This window comes from Cupressus sempervirens, chromosome 9 (assembly GCF_028749045.1).
Source record: "Cupressus sempervirens isolate cs-2001-9-10 chromosome 9, ASM2874904v1, whole genome shotgun sequence".
In the NCBI taxonomy this organism is placed as follows: Eukaryota; Viridiplantae; Streptophyta; class Pinopsida; order Cupressales; family Cupressaceae; genus Cupressus; species Cupressus sempervirens.
In genome coordinates this window covers 336,483,445-336,500,602 of record NC_143126.1, presented here as the reverse complement: position 1 = coordinate 336,500,602, position 17,158 = coordinate 336,483,445, and the positions used below count along the sequence as shown (strand labels likewise).

At 36.6% G+C, this 17,158-nt stretch overlaps 1 protein-coding gene across 1 annotated transcript in view; it reads left to right on the top strand.

The window, feature by feature from the left end:
• GRV2 (DNAJ heat shock N-terminal domain-containing protein) overlaps positions 1-17,158 on the top strand; it is a 234,639-nt gene that overhangs the window by 70,661 nt on the left and 146,820 nt on the right. Inside the window, exons 3-4 of the mRNA XM_089800047.1 lie at positions 8,422-8,655; positions 8,863-8,950. Coding sequence (XP_089656173.1) covers positions 8,422-8,655; positions 8,863-8,950 — 322 coding nt within the window. The remainder of the gene's footprint in view (positions 1-8,421; positions 8,656-8,862; positions 8,951-17,158) is intronic.

Here is a 17,158-nt window from a genome sequence, read left to right as displayed (position 1 = left end):
TAATATAGGACTTCGCTCCCGGACAAGATTGGAGTTTTCTTGCTCCTTTCTTTTGTTAAGAATTTAACCTTGATAATCCTCAAGTCTTATGGTGCAGATCGCACCTAACTCTTCTCCTTATACATTCTCAAGAATGGCATTTGTAATAATTTATACATGCCCTATAGGTGTCGGCGATCCGGAATTAAATGTTTTAGTTTATCCTTGACTAATTTTAGTTAGATCTAACTAACATTTGGTTTATAGTCGTCGGCTTAGGGATAATTAATTACTAGTTTATGCCAAGGGTTATGTCCCTTAAGGGACACACCCTCTAAAGAGGATATATAGGTGGGTTATGATTGCAGTTTGGAGACACACAACAAACATATAGTCTAATCTCCAAGCAGTCGTATTCCCACGGGTAAATAGAAGAAGTTTATATCATTCAAGTTTGTGATTACAATTCAGATCTGTAGTTGTCATCTATATCTGCACATATATATCTTGTCATCTATATCTGCACATATATATTTGAACATAGAATTTGAATCAACTTTCATTCTAAGCCCAACTAAGTTCTGATCTTGAAGTCTGACTTATATCTCAGAATTTGCAGAACTGTACATGGTATCAGAGCCCTGTTATCAAATCTAGGGCTTTGCAGATTTTCAATTATCAGACCTGTTTATATTCAGAAGTTGTCTTTCATTTCCAATGGCATATACAATCAGGCCCGAGGACAGATTTGATGCAAAGGAACACTTTGAAGCATGGAAATTCAGAAACTTGATGGTTCTTGAAGAAAATAATGTTAGACAGTTTGTTGATGGAGCATCCAAACAGCCACTTGTTGAACCTCACAAATCCATATGGACCAATGGAAATAGGAAAGCCATTCAAATCATCTTGGATGGGGTTAAGAATGATATCGTACCTATGCTTACGAAACACCAAACTATCTACAATATGATGAATGCATTACGGAATGCATTTGAAATAAACAATGCAACTAGGGTCCTTGCATTAAAAAGACAACTGAATCACATCCAAATAAAGAAAGGAGAATCAATAAACTCTTATTTAATAAGAGTTGCTGGTATAAGAGATGAATTGTCAAGCATAGGAACCATCATTAATGACACTGAACTAACGCTCATGGCCATAGATGGATTACTAGAATCATGGGAAACATTCGCACAAGGAATAACTGCTAGAGATCAACTTCCGGATTTTAATAGACTTCAGAATGATTGTCTTCAGGAAGAATCAAGAAAACTAAAGAAAGGTGGAAAACCTAAAATGGAAGATGAAGAACTTCACGTTCTTAATGCTAACTCTTATAAAGGCAAGAAAAAGCACTTAAAGAAGAATAAAGGAAATCAGAAGAATGGAAAGCCCAAGAAAGACCTATCAAAAATAAAGTGTTTCGAATGTGAAAAATTTGGACACTATAGATCTAATTGTCTAGAAAACTCCAAACAACAGGCGAATTGCACAAATGTCATTAGAGAAGAAGAAACTTATGATCCGAAGAATCGTGTTTTGTATTCCTCTTTATCAAATGAAATCTCAAATAAGGCATGGGTAATAGATAGTGGATCTTCCAAGCATATAACTGGATACAAAGAAACTCTAGATATCTTGTCAAAGAAAGTCAATGGTGAAGTTACTATTGGCGATAACTCAGCACATTCAGTTGAAGGAATTGGTAGTTGCATTTTGAAGCTAAAGACAGGAAATACTCTTCTTCTTAAAGATGTGCTATATGTATTAGGGATTAAAAGGAACCTAATATCAATTACAGCATCAGAAGATGATGGATACAATGTTGCGTTCATGGATGGCAAAGTATTAACTTGGGCTAAGAACTCTACCATCAAGAAAGCTAAAGTAATTGGTCAAAGAAAGGGATATTTGTGTGAACTAAATGTAGAACCCATTCAAGCCCTTGTTCACAAAGCAGAAGATTCAAATGAAATATGGCACAGAAGATTAGGGCATCTAAACTTTAAAACCTTAGCAAAAATGGGAAAAAATGGTTACCGGATTACCTAAATTAAACAAAGATCACCCTAGTATTTGCAAAGGGTGTGCCTTGGGTAAAAGTACTAGAAGTCCTTTTCATGATAGTACTGGAAAAACAAATAATGTTCTAGAATTAATTCATTCAGAGTTATGTGGACCCATGTCCATTCCCTCCCTTGGAGGATTCTGGTATTATGTCTTGTTCATAGATGACTTCTCTAGGAAAACATGGATTTATTTCTTAAAATGCAAAGAATCAGAAGAAATCTTACAAAGATTTAAAGAATTCAAAGCATTAACTGAAAAATTTTTAGTACATAAAATTAAAACCCTTAGAACAGATAATGGAGGAGAATATACCTTAGACTTGTTTAAATTTTTTTGTAAAGAATCAGGGATCAAGAGGGAGTATATTGTTCCTATAACCTTGAACAAAACGGGGTAGCTGAAAGGAAAAACATGACAATTATAGAAGCTACTAGGGCTATGGTTTTTGATCAAAATCTAGAATACTATCTTTGGGCAGAAGCCTCTTGTACTGCTGTATACATTCAAAACAAAAGCCCTCACTCCTATCTCAAAGATAAGAGCCCTGAAGAAGTATTCACTAAAATAAAACCTAATATAAGTCATCTCAAAATTTTTGGATGTCCTCTATACATTCATGTGCCAAAAGAAAAGAGAACCAAATTAGAACTATCTGGGAGGAAGGGTATCTTTGTAGGATATAGTGAAACTTCTAAAGCATATAAAATTTTCATACGTGGACAGAAAACTATTGAACTTAGCAGAGATGTGATATTTGAGGAAGATCTTGCATTCAAAAGAGCAATAAGTTCGAATGAACTCTCTCCTTTATCAAATTCTGAAAGAATAAGTGAATCTGAATCCCAAAGGGAGAACTTAGAAGAGGTCGAAGATGAAATAAGCCTTGAGGAAAGTTCAAAGAAAAGGCCACTTTGGGCCATAAAAACAGTTGAAGCAGCTCAAGATTTTGCTGCACCTTCAGGATCAGTTAGAGAAAGCAAAAGACCTAAGAGATTCTTTTGTTATACAACAAATATGATTGATTTGTCGAAAATAGAGCCAACCAATCCTTCTGATGCTATTAAACATCCAGCCTGGAAAGAAGCTATGATAGAAGAATATCAATCAATTATGAAAAATGATGTTTGGGAAATAGTTCCAAGGCCAAAAGGAAAATCCATTGCTTCTTCAAAATGGATAATTAAAACAAAGCATGCTGTTGATGGAAGTATTGAGAAATATAAAGCCAGATTTGTAATCAGAGATTTTTCTCAGAAAGAAGGGATTGATTATGAAGAAACCTTTGTTCCTGTTGCCAGATATACTACCGTTCAAGCTGTCTTAGCAATTGCCGCATCTAAGGGATATGATATGATATGATAGATTTTAATGACGTCCACGAGACTAAAGTAGTCTATGGGACCCATGCAATCGCCCTCCCGAGTCAGGAGTCAAACTAGTCAGTTGCAAAGTTTTGGTTAACTTGTCTCTTCTCTGAATTTTGATAATCAACTCCGCTGTTCTCTTCACTTGATCTTCCTCAAATAAATAGTTGAAGTCCTTGTTCTGCAGAATTTTTGTATAATCAGATTTGATGTCGTTGTAAGCCAAGCATTCCATGACAAAGTGTTGCTCTGTCTCCACTGTTCCCATATTGCAGAATAAACATGTTCTGTCTGCCCACTCTTCCTTTGGAACTTGCCATCTACCAGTTTCACATCGCAGTTGATGTGAACTAGTTCTAATTTGTGCCATCAACATTTTTGCTTTCCAGTTAATAGGTGCCCTTATATAGGCCTTTTCATCATGACTAGAAGTGGGATTAAATTCTTTAATGTAATAAGATTTTTTCCTCCCTATGTGTCTTGTCCACAGAATATTGCAAAATTTTTCATTGACAAACTTTTTTATTTCTTTAATGTTATCTGGGCAAGCTTGGATGTTGATATCCCATTTTTGCATCCATTTGTCATTTTGTTTCATCCATGTGCTTTTCCGCCTCACAAGTTTTTCCTCTATTACCAACTTGGGCCAATGATGTGTTTCTAGACCTTGGGTTTTCTTTAAATAGCTTAGCATTCGGATCAATGCGACGGCTTCTAATGGAAAGGAACCCACCTCCGCCAAAAGGATTTCATACGGAACTGTGGTCTTGACTTTAAGATTGCATGTGATAAAGTGTTTTTGAATTCTTTCTACTTGCCGCCATTTCTATTTGGACATACTACCGCCCCACACTTCACATCCGTATAGAATAACCGGAGTGACCAGCAAACCAAACAGAGTTTTCATGGTCGTCCAATCCCATAATTCTGCGTTCCTGCACTTGTTTTGTAAAGAGTATAACGCCTTCCAGCCCCCTTGGATTCTTTTCGATCTACAAGTATCCCAGTTGAGTTTGTTATGAAAATCGATGCCCAAGTATTTATACTCTTCCACAATCTCAAGGGGGCTATTTTCAAACAGAAACTTGTCTTGTATGCCCCTATTCTTCTTTAGTGAGAAGATCATAATTTTGGTTTTGCTAGTGTTAACTTGCATTCCTACATCATGGCAAAAAAATTCTAGTGCTTTCAAGTGCTCTTTCAAACCTTTAGCTGTTCTAGCAAGAATTATGAGATCATCTGCATATAAGAGCAATCTTATCACGAAGTGGTCCAGCTGCACCCCCTCACCATTGGTCTTGTTTATCCACTCTTCTAACTTGTCAATATAAAGCCCGAATAGTGTGGGAGAAAGCGGACACCCTTGCTTAACCCCGATGTTGCTATCAAAATCTTCTGATATCCCTTCTGTCGTTCTGATTTTAGCTTTGACTTGCTCATATAATCTGTAAACCGCTGACCTAAGTTCTTTAGGGACATCCAGCTCTACCATTCTATCCCATAGTTTATTACGTGGCACTGTGTCGAAAGCTTTTTTAAAGTCCACGAAACAACAAAAAGCCTCGTTCCCCGGAGTGTCCCAAACTTTCTCTATCAAATGCCTAAGAGTGATGCCGTGATCTATAGTAGAGTGTTTTGGTACATCAAATGCCTGTAGAGTGATGGAAGGTACATCAAATGGATGTAAAGACAACATTTCTCAATGGGAAGATTTCAGAAGAAGTCTATATAGAGCAACCAGAAGGATTTGAAACCCATGATCCTAATGCCTTTGTTTGCATACTCAAGAAAGCTCTTTATGGGCTTAAATAGGCTCCCAAAGCCTGGTATGAAAGGATTGATAAATATCTCATCGGCTTAGGATTCTCTAAGGATGAAGCTAATCCAAACTTATATTATAAAAGAGATAAAGATGGTATGGTAATATTGATATTATATGTTGATGATTTATTAATCACAGGTGATGATCATCTTATAGATCAGTGTAAGAAAGATTTAACCATAGAATTTGAGATGAAAGACTTGGGTCTTCTTCATTACTTCCTAGGATTGGAAGTACGACAGAATGCTGATAGTATCCTGCTGAATCAAGAAAAGTACACTTAAAATATTTTGAAGAAATTTGGAATGTGGAATTGCAAGTCTATGTTTTCTCCAATGGAGACCAATTTGCATAAACTTAAAGAAGCAGCTGCAGAATCACCTTCAATCGATTCTACTCTTTACAGGCAGATGATTGGGTCCCTGATGTACCTAGTAAATACAAGACCTGATATTTGGTACGTTGTTCATGCCTTAAGTCAGTTTATGTGTGAACCTAAGGAGATTCACCTAGTTGTTGTTAAACACATTATGAGATACCTACAAGGCACTCTTAATTATGGACTCAAATATGATAAAGTTGCTTTAGACTTGCATGGATTCACCGATTCAGATGCTGTTTCAATTTAGGATCAGCTATAATTTCATGGATATGCAGAAAGCAGTCTTCAGTAGCTCAGAGCTCCACAAACGCTGAATACATTGCAGCAACAATGGCCTCTCGAGAAGCAGTATGGCTGAGGAAGTTAGTTGTGGGGTTATTTGGGCAAGCCATGAATCCTACAATCATTCATTGTGATAATTAGAGTTCTATCAAACTCTCAGTGAATCTAGTTTTCCATGACAGATCCAAGCATATTGAAATTCCTTACCATTATGTAAGAGATATGGTAGACAGGAATTCTGTTAAGTTGAAATACATTTGTACTGCAAATCAGACAACAGATATACTCACCAAACCTCTATCTAGAGTAAAGATAGAACATTTCAGAAGGAGACTTGGTATGGTTGAGTTGTAATTCATTTGTACTCTTTGATTATTAATAAAATAATAAATTTTATTTTGTTAGGCTATTGACTGTTATGGGCTCCACCATATGTAATCATTATTTAAGAGGTGACGATCTCTGAAATAATGAATACTTGTGCAAAAGGCATTATGAGAGGTGACGATCTCTTAGATAATGTGCTAACAATAGATTTTACTGTAAGATCCGGGTGAATTTTAGATCATCTTATGACATTGACATTGCTATGTTCATGGGTCACAAATTGGATAAAGGAAGAATTCTAGAAATTCTTCAGGTTTATCTTGTATTCTGGTAGATCTTAAATTTAGGGTCTAGTTGTGATTTAGAAATACTAGTTTCTATGAGTCACAACATGTGTCTTATCACTAGTAGCAGTGATTTGTCATATCACAGGCTTAGTAATATGACTTTGTATCATGTGTTCTATGATACTACATACTAAGAAGAGATAGATAGATATAGAGTATTAATTCTTGCTTAACATCTGTATTGATGTTGCTAGATATGATATCTCTCTGTAGGATTATCAGGTTAAGAGGGAGTGTTAAGAATTTAACCTTTATAATCCTCAAGTCTTATGGTGCAAATCGCACCTGACTCTTCTCCTTATACATTCTCAAGAATGGCATTTGTAATAACTTATACATGCCCTATAGGTGCCGGCGATCTGCAATTAAATGTTTTAGTTTATCCTTGACTAATTTTAGTTAGATCTAACTAACATTTGGTTTATAGTCGCCGGCTTAGGGATAATCAATTACTAGTTTATGCCAAGGGTTATGTCCCTTAAGGGACACACCCTCTAAAGAGGATATATAGGCGGGTTATGATTGCAGTTTGGAGACACACAGCAAACATATAGTCTGATCTCCAAGCAGTCGTATTCCCACGGGTTCCTAGAAGAAGTTTATATCATTCAGTTTGTGATTACAATTCAGATCTGTAGTTGTCATCTATATCTGCACATATATATTTGAACATAGAATTTGAATCAAGGTTCATTCTAAACCCAACTAAGTTCTGATTTTGAAGTCTGATTTATATCTCAGAATCTGCAGAATTGTACATCTTTCCTACCAGTGTCCGGTTGAACGGAGAATTCTATAATTCAATTTAATTTATTCAATATAACACAAGGCTTGGCTGTTTACTGATTGAAAAAAAGAAAAAATCAGATTGGGAATAGGAATGGCCCATTTCAATAACAACTATTTTTTGTAGTGGACATATGCTCATTTTAGGGGCAAAATTGGAGTATGTTTGCCTATTCCCTATTCCGATTTGGGGTACCAAATAGAGAATACATTTCCTATTCCTATTCCAGCAAACAAACGGGCTCTAAATGAATCCTTCTCCCTTTTATATCTTCCAATGAGAAAGAGTCTCACCCCATCACCATACCTGCCCTTTGCAATGGTCATACCCTTTCACAATGAACACCTATTGAAAGAGTCACAATCCTTCATCGTTCATATCCTTTGAAAGATTTACAACCTTATGTAATTACTGCCCTTGACCTTCATTAACTTATTTAAGTTGTAATTATATTACATTGTATTTAATCATTATTTTTTCATTCATTTGTTTTTCTATTTTAATTTTATTATAATTATTTTTAATTAAATCCTATTTCAGAAATTGGACATTACAGTACAGCATATCTGTAATATCACATTGGGTGCATCTTTTTATCCATTTCCATTTTACTTCAACATATTTTGGAGTGATTAAGTAGAGCCCATTCTTAGTTTCTTTGTAGATTTTCCCTTGTGCAAATATTGGTTTGTTAAGATTAACATTTGTTATTGATATTTTGTGATGAATAATATCAAATTTTACATTGCCCTTAGAAACATTCAGGTTCTATACCTGCTTGCTCTGGATGAAAGCAAAAACTATAAAGAAAATTGCCACTATGCCTTCCTTTTCTTGGTCAGTAGGAGCTCACTTGCAACAAGTACAAAAATATAAATATATTTGTGGTGTCTTTAGACAAAATTTGGTATCTGTGATATTAATCATAAATTAGATTACTACCAAATTAGATTATTAATTATATGGAGTTTGTGACTATTCTTTAAGCTGATAAATTTCTTGCATTGCAGCTTATCAGACAATTTTCTGATTGTAGATCCCTTTATATTTTGCAGACATTGAGAGTAACAATTGTAGGAGTTGAAATTTTGGAAACAAATAGTGGTGACATGCGTTGGTGTTTGGACTTCAGAGACATGGATTCTCCTGCTATCATCATTTTATCTGATGCGTATGGAAAGAAAGGTGCAGAGGGTGGAGGGTTTGTCCTATGTCCCATGTTTGGAAGAAAGAGTAAAGCTTTTATGTCATCATCGGGTAGCACAAACACAACTATCATATCGAAATTGGTACTAACTAGATTTTGTTGCATGCATTGATTTTAATTTTTAATGTTACAAGAATGATGACAAATATATAAAATCCTGCAGTACAGTCTAAATTCACTGAAATTAATAAGGTTATCTTTTAATAAGTGTTTTTGGTTGTTTTAATTTTCAAACTTATTGTGACAAATTGCCTATGGACCTATTGTAACAAAGAATATTTTCTTGTAGACAAAAACTGCGAAGTCAATGGTAGGGATCACGTTGACTGTAGACAACTCACAATTAATGGGTGCTGCAGAATTTCTGAAGCAACAGGGTAAGTTCTTAATATAATTGTTTGAAATTTTTCTATGCTCCAGACTTTTTCAAAAGACAAATTTTGAAGTACAGAAAATGATTTGTTTCTTTAATAAAAATGATGGTACGCTACAGGTAAAAGCAAACATATTCTGTTTTACAGTGTTAAGGTTTGAGTAATTTAGATTTCAAGTGATTTGTGTGGGGAGCTATAATTATTAATAGTATTATGTGCCTTTGATTCCAACAGCAATTTGTGGAAAGATCTAGCGAGGTATGAAATGGTATGGATGGTTTTCGATAAAAAGCTAAGAGCAAAGGTGCTTGTTTTTTGGGACAGTGTATTGCAAAGCCAGGAATAGCATTCTGTTAATGGAATGATTTCTTCCATGAGTTGACAAGTTTATAATTCTTTGATCACATCTTTTAATTTTTTTTTCCATTGATGAAGATTTTTCCTTGTGTGTTAAGAAAATAGCCTAAAGAATTGGAAATGTGTCTTGATTTTTCTTTTAAGAAACAAGGGTTAATGTATATGCTTTTTTTTGAAAACTGTCTTAAAATGCCTTGGTTTTAGGCTATTAACTTAACTCTCAATGAACAGTGATACTGGAAATAATAAATATTTTTAGCTGGTAAGGCTTTTCCTATGCGGGCACTGACCAGCGGATTTGTCCCACACTGTCGGTGAAAATGTTTTTCTCCGAACTGCACTCATGCATCCGGCTGATATCTCAATGGGATATATTGTGGGTGGGTCAAAACTCTTTGGCTGACAATAATTGCACCCACTTCCCTCCACCACCTTCGTATGCCCACTTCCAGCACATTATCAAAGCTCGTCATTGTCGACTCACTTCATTCATGTCATTGTTGAATCTCAAAGCGCCATAATCATCTGCCGAGAAAAACTTGAGAATACAGTGTGAATAGTATCTATAACAGGGAGATATAAGGGATGCAACGGACTTGCAATTTTATATCATTAAATTCAGATCAAACATATATTACAGTGAAATGCATTGGGCCTTGACTGACTGAGTATGATGGTTTGTCCTCTGTTTGTGTTGGCGTAGGACAATATCTCTCGTAGGCGAAAATACATTCTATGCCAGAATTTGTGGTCTCATATATTGAATTACTGCTTGGAAAGTCTCTGAAAATGAAAGTAAACAATTTAGTTCCATTTTCAAGCACACTGTAAACCTAACACCCCTCGAGCTCCTAGTGTTGTCTCAGTAGGCTGACAACCAATGGAAGCCAATGACATGATGCAGGAGCATCCTGGGTGTAAGAGCAATCTTGCATCAACCAAATATATTTCATTTCAGTTGTTTGAATAAGGGTTGTCTTAATGTAGAGTTGCTGTTTGTGGAGGCTTTCTACTTAGCAAGTCAATCATACGAGCTTGGAATGTACTAATTTTAGAGGTAGATGTTCATCTTGGATATATCAGCCTACCAGTTGAGGCTCAATGCCATATCATGCATATTCATGGATTTATTGTGGATTTTTGGTATGCAATTTTGGTATAAAAACTTCAGGCTCATCGTTGATGGCCTAACTGTGCTTGAAAACTCGATGGATTGGCACTTGTGCCAATCCGAGCCTATAGAATCAGGAGTTGAGGATTCTGAAAAGTGGTTATAATAGCCAATCAGAGAAATGGTTTGAGAGTAATGGCCTTCTGAAGTTGGGCCGACCAAAACTCCAAAATAAATGTCAAAAATGTATTAAGTTTGAGTATCTAGAACCTTCTCGGGCGGCATAAAATTGCCTATTTAAGAAATGCCCAAACATTGTCTAGGACAACTCTGGGTGATAGTTCGCAATTTTGTCTTGTAGATTACTGGAATGAAGGCGCTCATGTGGGTTAGCATATTGTAATTCTAGATTTTGTAATTCCGCATTTGTGGTGATAATAAGAAGCCCATATTTTGTTTTCGCGAATTGTTGTTACTTCTTTGTTCTTGTTATGTGTTTATGGTATTAAGGGGAGCACCATTAATCAAGTGGTATTAGAGCTAGAGTTCTTGAGTGTGTGGATAGATCATCGACTGTGAGGCAGTTCGCACTAGGACCGTGATTTGGGCTGAGCATGTAGATAGATTGCCGATTGTGAGACAGTTTACACTAGGGTTTTAGCGGAAGCATGAAGATGCCTCCACGAAGAGAGCATGGTGGGAGAGTCGTAGGTGTTACACTTGAGGATTTTAGAGCCCTCCAGAGGCAAAGACAAGCATTGGAAGAACAAATGTGTAGAGGAATGAATCTTGCCATAGGCGGTGACGAAAGTGAGGATGAAGGGGAAGAAGGAAACACTGATCAAGCAGTAGAGGATGAAGTAATGAACCTAGAGGAGGCAAAACTTTTCAAGGCCATTTCTAAGATTGGAAAAAGATCTAAGTTTGTTGTTCCCACATTTTTGAGAAATCTTAACCCAGAGGAATTGATTGGTTGGATCAATGAATTGGAAGAGTTCTTTGAATATGAAGATATTAAAGATCCGGAAAGGGGTCAACTTTGCAAAGGCCAAACCAAAGGGTCATGCAAAGATTTGGTTGCAGAAGATCCAATTGGAGCAAAATAGAAGAGGGAAAGACAAAATCGCTAGATGGGATTGAATGATAGCTAAAATGAAGTGACGGTTCATTCCTGAGGATAATGAGTTGGATCTGCTAAAGAAAATGCAAGGTTTGACTCAAGCGGGAAGATCTGTTCAAGAGCATACTGAAGAGTTCTATTGAGTTCTAATTAGAACTAGCCATGTAGAAACTGATAAAGAGAAAGTTTCTCGTTATCTTAATGGTTAAGGTCAAGCATTCAAAATAGGAGCGTCTAGTTCGAATGACCAATATTGAGGAGGCGTACTGGTTTGCCGTACAAGTTGAGGAGAAGCTTAAGAAGTTTGATAACAAGAATAGTGGAAGAGGTCGTGGTGGAAGATTTGACGAAAGGTCTTATGGAGGCCGAAATGATGATCAAAAGAACAAGGATGAGGGAAGTAGTAGCAGTTAGAACCAGAGGGGAAACGATTCCAACCGTTTCCATGATCAGAATAATAGAGATCAGAGAGGAAGAGGAAGAGGACAAGGATCTAGGAGAGGAGGTTTTCGTGGAAAATGTTTTCACTGTGGAGAAGAAGGGCATAGATCATTTGAATGTTCCCAGTGCCAAGGAAGGATAGATCGAGGAGCCAAAGGCCAGGCCAGAGTCGCACATGTTGGTGAAGATGCCAAATCATCCCATTTTGAAGATGCTGAAGGAGGAGGTCCTAGTTAATAGGAGACTCTTGCCAAGTGGTGAGAATAAACCTGATCAAAGGAGGAGTTTGTTTCGCACTAGGTGCAAATGTGAAGATAACTGTTGTGATGTAATCATTGATGGTGGAAGTACTGACAATCTGGTATCAGAAAAGATGGTTACGAAGTTGAATTTGAAGAGGCAGAAACACCCATGTCCATACCGTATTGCCTGGGTGCAAGATGACCATAAGGTCATGGTTAATGAGCAATGTTTAGTGAAGTTTAAGATTGGAAGGTGCCAGGATGAGGTGGTGTGTGATATCATACCTATGGACATATGTCATATGTTGTTGGGTAGGCCATGGCAGTTTGACAGGCATGCTGTACATGATGGGGGAACAAATACATACACTTTGACAAAGGATGGAGTGAAACATAAGTTGAAGCCATTGAAGAAAAAAGAAGGTATCTAGTGCTGCCAGAATATGTTTTGTTGATGGAAAAGATTTTATCCAAGGTATGAAGCGTCAGCATATGTGTTTTGCTGTAATCCCAAAAGATGGTAAAAAAGAAGTAGAGGAGGTACCGGCAAAAGTTGTAGATTTATTGGAAGATTATCTAGATATTGTATCAGATAATGTACCTGATGGATTACCCCCAGTTAGGAAGATCATTCACCAGATGGATTTGATTCTAGAAGCCAGTTTGCCAAATAAGGCAGCGCACAAAATGACACTAGTAGAAAGTGAAGAGTTGAACAAACAAGTGCATGAGTTATTGTAAAAGGGGTTGATTCGAGAGATTTTGAGTCCATGTGCTGTACCAACAGTATTAGCACCAAAGAAGAATGGAGAATGGAGGATGTGTACAGATTCTTGAGCAATCAACAAGATCACAATCAAGTATATATTTCCATTGCCAAGGTTGGATGATATTATGGACTCTTTGAGTGGAGTTGTGTATTTCACAAAGATAGATCTGAAGAGTGGATACCATTAGATTCGCATCAATGAAGGTGATGAGTGGAAGACTGTCTTCAAGACAAGGTAAGGGTTCTACGAGTGGTTAGTCATGCCTTTTGGGCTAACCAATGCACCGAGCACTTTCATGAGGCTCATGAATGAAGTATTGAAGGAGTTTCTGGATAAGTTTATCATTGTTTACCTAGATGATATTTTGATCTTTAGTAAGACATTGGAGGAGCATTTGATGCATATTCAAAAGGTGTTTGATAAGTTGAGGGAAGAAAAATTGCTGATAAACATAACAAAGTGCAGTTTTGTGAAGGAGTTGGTGTACCTGGGATTTGTAGTCTCAATAGAAGGTCTAGAAATGGATAGGAGAAAGTGAAGGCTATCCTTGAATGACCTACTCTAAAGAGTGTTATAGAGGTAAGATCTTTTTATGGATTGGCTAGTTTTTGTAGAAAGTTCATAAGAGGTTTGAGCGGTATTTGTGGATCCTTGACTGAGATAATGAGAGGGGATAGGAAAGAATTTGAGTGGATTGTAGGAGCAAATAAGAGTTTTAATATGTTGAAACAAAAAGTTATAAAGCAACCTGTTTTAGCACTTCTAGATATTAACAAGGTGTTCCAAGTAGATTGTGATGCTAGTGGTACTGCAATAGGAGTTGTTTTGAGCCAAGAAGGTAGACCTGTTGCTTATTTTAGTGAGAAATTGAATGATGCCAAAAGAAAACATTCTATTTATGATAAGGAATTTTATGCTATAATTCAGGCATTGAAGAAGTGGAGGCACTATCTTCTTCCTAAGGAGTTTGTTTTGTATACTGATCATCAAGCTTTGCAATATTTGAATAGTCAAGGGAAATTGAACCAAAGGCATTTGAAGTGGGTTGAGTTTTTGCAGAGTTGCAGTGGGAAGTGTAATAGAGTTGCAAATATTCTTAGTAAAAGATAACTTTTGCTGACAAATGCAGATTGAGGTGGTTGGGTTCAAGGAACTCAGTAATTTGTATCCAGAGTATCCTAATTTTGGTGAAGCTTGGAAGGCTTGTACAAAATTTGTTACACTTGATAGGACCAAGTGGTTAGATTTCATAATCCAAGATGATATGTTGTTCAAAGGGAGTCAGTTGTTCATTCCAAGAACACCAATGAGAGAATCTCATCAAAGAGAAGCATAGTGGAGGATTGGCTGGACACTTTGGTAGAGATAAGACATTGCTTTGGTTGCTAAGAATTGTAGCAAGATGTGAAGAAGTTTGTACAAAGTATGCCAGATGGCAAAAGGAGTGAAGTAGAATACAAGGTTGTATTAGCCATTGCTTGTACCAGAGAAGCCATGGGAGGATGTCAACATGGATTTCGTTCTTGGATTACCAAGGACATAGCGAGGGTATGATTCCATATTTGTGGTGGTTGATAGATTTTAAAAAATGGTATATTTCATTCCTTGCAAGAAGACTAGTGATGTTCATGTGACAGAGTTGTTTTTTAGAGAAGTGTTGAGACTACATGGCTTGCCAAAGAGTATAGTTTTAGATCGAGATACCAAATTTGTTGGGTATTTTTGGCATACATTGTGGAAGAAATTAAAGATAGATTTGAAGTTCAGTTCATCACATCATCTACAAACTAATGGACAGACAGATCTTGTGAATCACAGTTTGGAAAACTTGTTAAGATGCTTAGTTGGAGATAAAGCCAAAGGGTGGGATCTGATTTTACCATAGGCAGAATTTGTATTTAATAATTCTGTCAATAGGAGTACTGGTAATTCACCATTCCAGATTGTATATGGGAATAGTCTTAAAAATGTTTCTAAATTGAGGCAGTTGGATAAAGGAAAGATAAGTAGTGCTGAAGTAGAAGAATTTGCTGAACATTTGAAGAACATTCATGAGGAGGTGAGGAAGCACATTATATAGATGAATAGGCAATACAAGGCTAAGGCAGATGTGAAAATAAGGTATAAGGAATTTCAAATTGGAGGTGAATTCATGGTTCATTTCAGAAAGGAGCGTTTTCTAGTAGGTACATAGAATAAGTTGAAAATGAAGAAGTTTGGACCATGCAAGATAGTGAAAAGACACGATTCTAAAAATGGCCATGAATTGGAATTGCTTGCTGAATTGAATATTTCTCCAGTATTTAACATTTCAGATTTGATAGAGTATTATGAAGGAGGTGATGGAGATGAAGTTGTAGAAGCATAGTGGAGTATTCCAGTAGCTAGTTCAACTACAAAGGAGATTGATGAAATGAAATATCCTAAACTAGATATTTACTCGATTTTTCCTCCAAATATATTTAGAATTAAACATATGTAGATGTATTATAAAATACAATAAAAACCAGTAGAAACTCCAACAAATATTAAACCGTTCTTTCCCAAAATGATACTTAGCATTCAAGCATATAAAAATGCATTATGGACCCACAATATAAAACCATTAAACTCTCATAAAATTCCTCAAATATGTTATTGCATTATATAACAGCAATTTAATAACCAACATTCATAATCCAATCTTAAACACAGAATTTACAGTTAGATTGGAACACTTAGAGAAGAACTTGTAAGCGCATACAAGAAACCTGAAGTGACGGATAGTGGGTTTACATCCACTGTCTGCTAGTACAAGGGGCTAGGTCCTCACATGAGTTGAAAGCTGAAGCTTTCCAAATACTCTTGCAAGAGAGAAACTGAAATTTGAATAATAAATCAAGCATGTCGAATGAATGAGTCTCATCTCCTTTTATCTTCACAGTTGTGACTCTTTGACTCCCTTCTTGGCCTTTTGTCTTATCTCTCTTTGTCTTTTTAAGCCCACTTTATAATATTAAATTGACCTTTTATAAATTGAGTCCACGCTCTCCATGTCAATTTTAATATTATACAAATGTCTTTAACTTTTCTAATGTCCCAAAAAGGGGACATTACAAATCTCCCCTCCTTGAAATTGCTTGTCCTCAAGCAATTAGTACCGGGATCCCATATGAATTTGTAAGTAGCTCTGCAGCCCAAATTGAAAACAAATCCGACTATACTGCGAAGCAAGGTGCCATTCTGTGATCCATCCGTCAACCGGATCCCTAGATTTCATATAACTCTATGAAAAAACGCTGCACCTGTAAACTGTACAACTCTGATCATCACTGCCTCTAGCCTCAAATTGAATAGAACTACAATCAAGTCCTCAACAAGCCATAGGTACATATGATCAACACCTGGATCCCAAACTTTGTTGTCATATACAACCGATGTGGTAAGGTAGAAATGTATCACTGAACTATGCATAACCCAGTAGATGGTGACAACGTGACCTAAATAGATGGTGTAAGAAATGAGCTGCACAAAAGCTGAAAACAACACCTTGGGCACATCAAATAGCATACCGTCACCATCAATCTGGAGTACCTTCAGGTACATAGGTACTATGAATAAGAATGAAGTTGAAGAACCGTTCCTTGTGATTGAATCATAACTCTCATCACTACTACAGCAAAGTCTATCCAATGGCTGATGTATGCAATGCAACCAACTCTTGTATGGGGTGAAAGAGGAAACCATATTTGGACTGATCCAATGACTAGCGATAGTAGAAAAATCTCTACCCCCATCCTATGACCCATTCCATTGCTAGGAACCGTACCAGGATTCCATATCCTGAAATCAAAATCATCGTCTTCATGACAATTAAAAGGAGTGTCCTCGTTTATCTCAAAAAAGCGATTATCAGAAGTCCAATCAACATCCACTTCAAACATGGGGTTGTCTATAAGCTGAATGTGATTTGAGACCTTGGCACTTGGTCTTTTAGGGCAATTGTCCAAGTCATAAGTCTGCTGAATGCTATCAAGTTCCTCAATTACTTCTTGGAAAAACTCCCGCCTCTCTTTATCCTCATGTTCCCGAAAAGGGTTTGTGATCCTGCTCTGGTTATCTGTTTCCTGAAGAGATAGATGAGTATCATCCAATGCTTCACGAGCATACTTAAGCTCTTCGTTGAGCTCC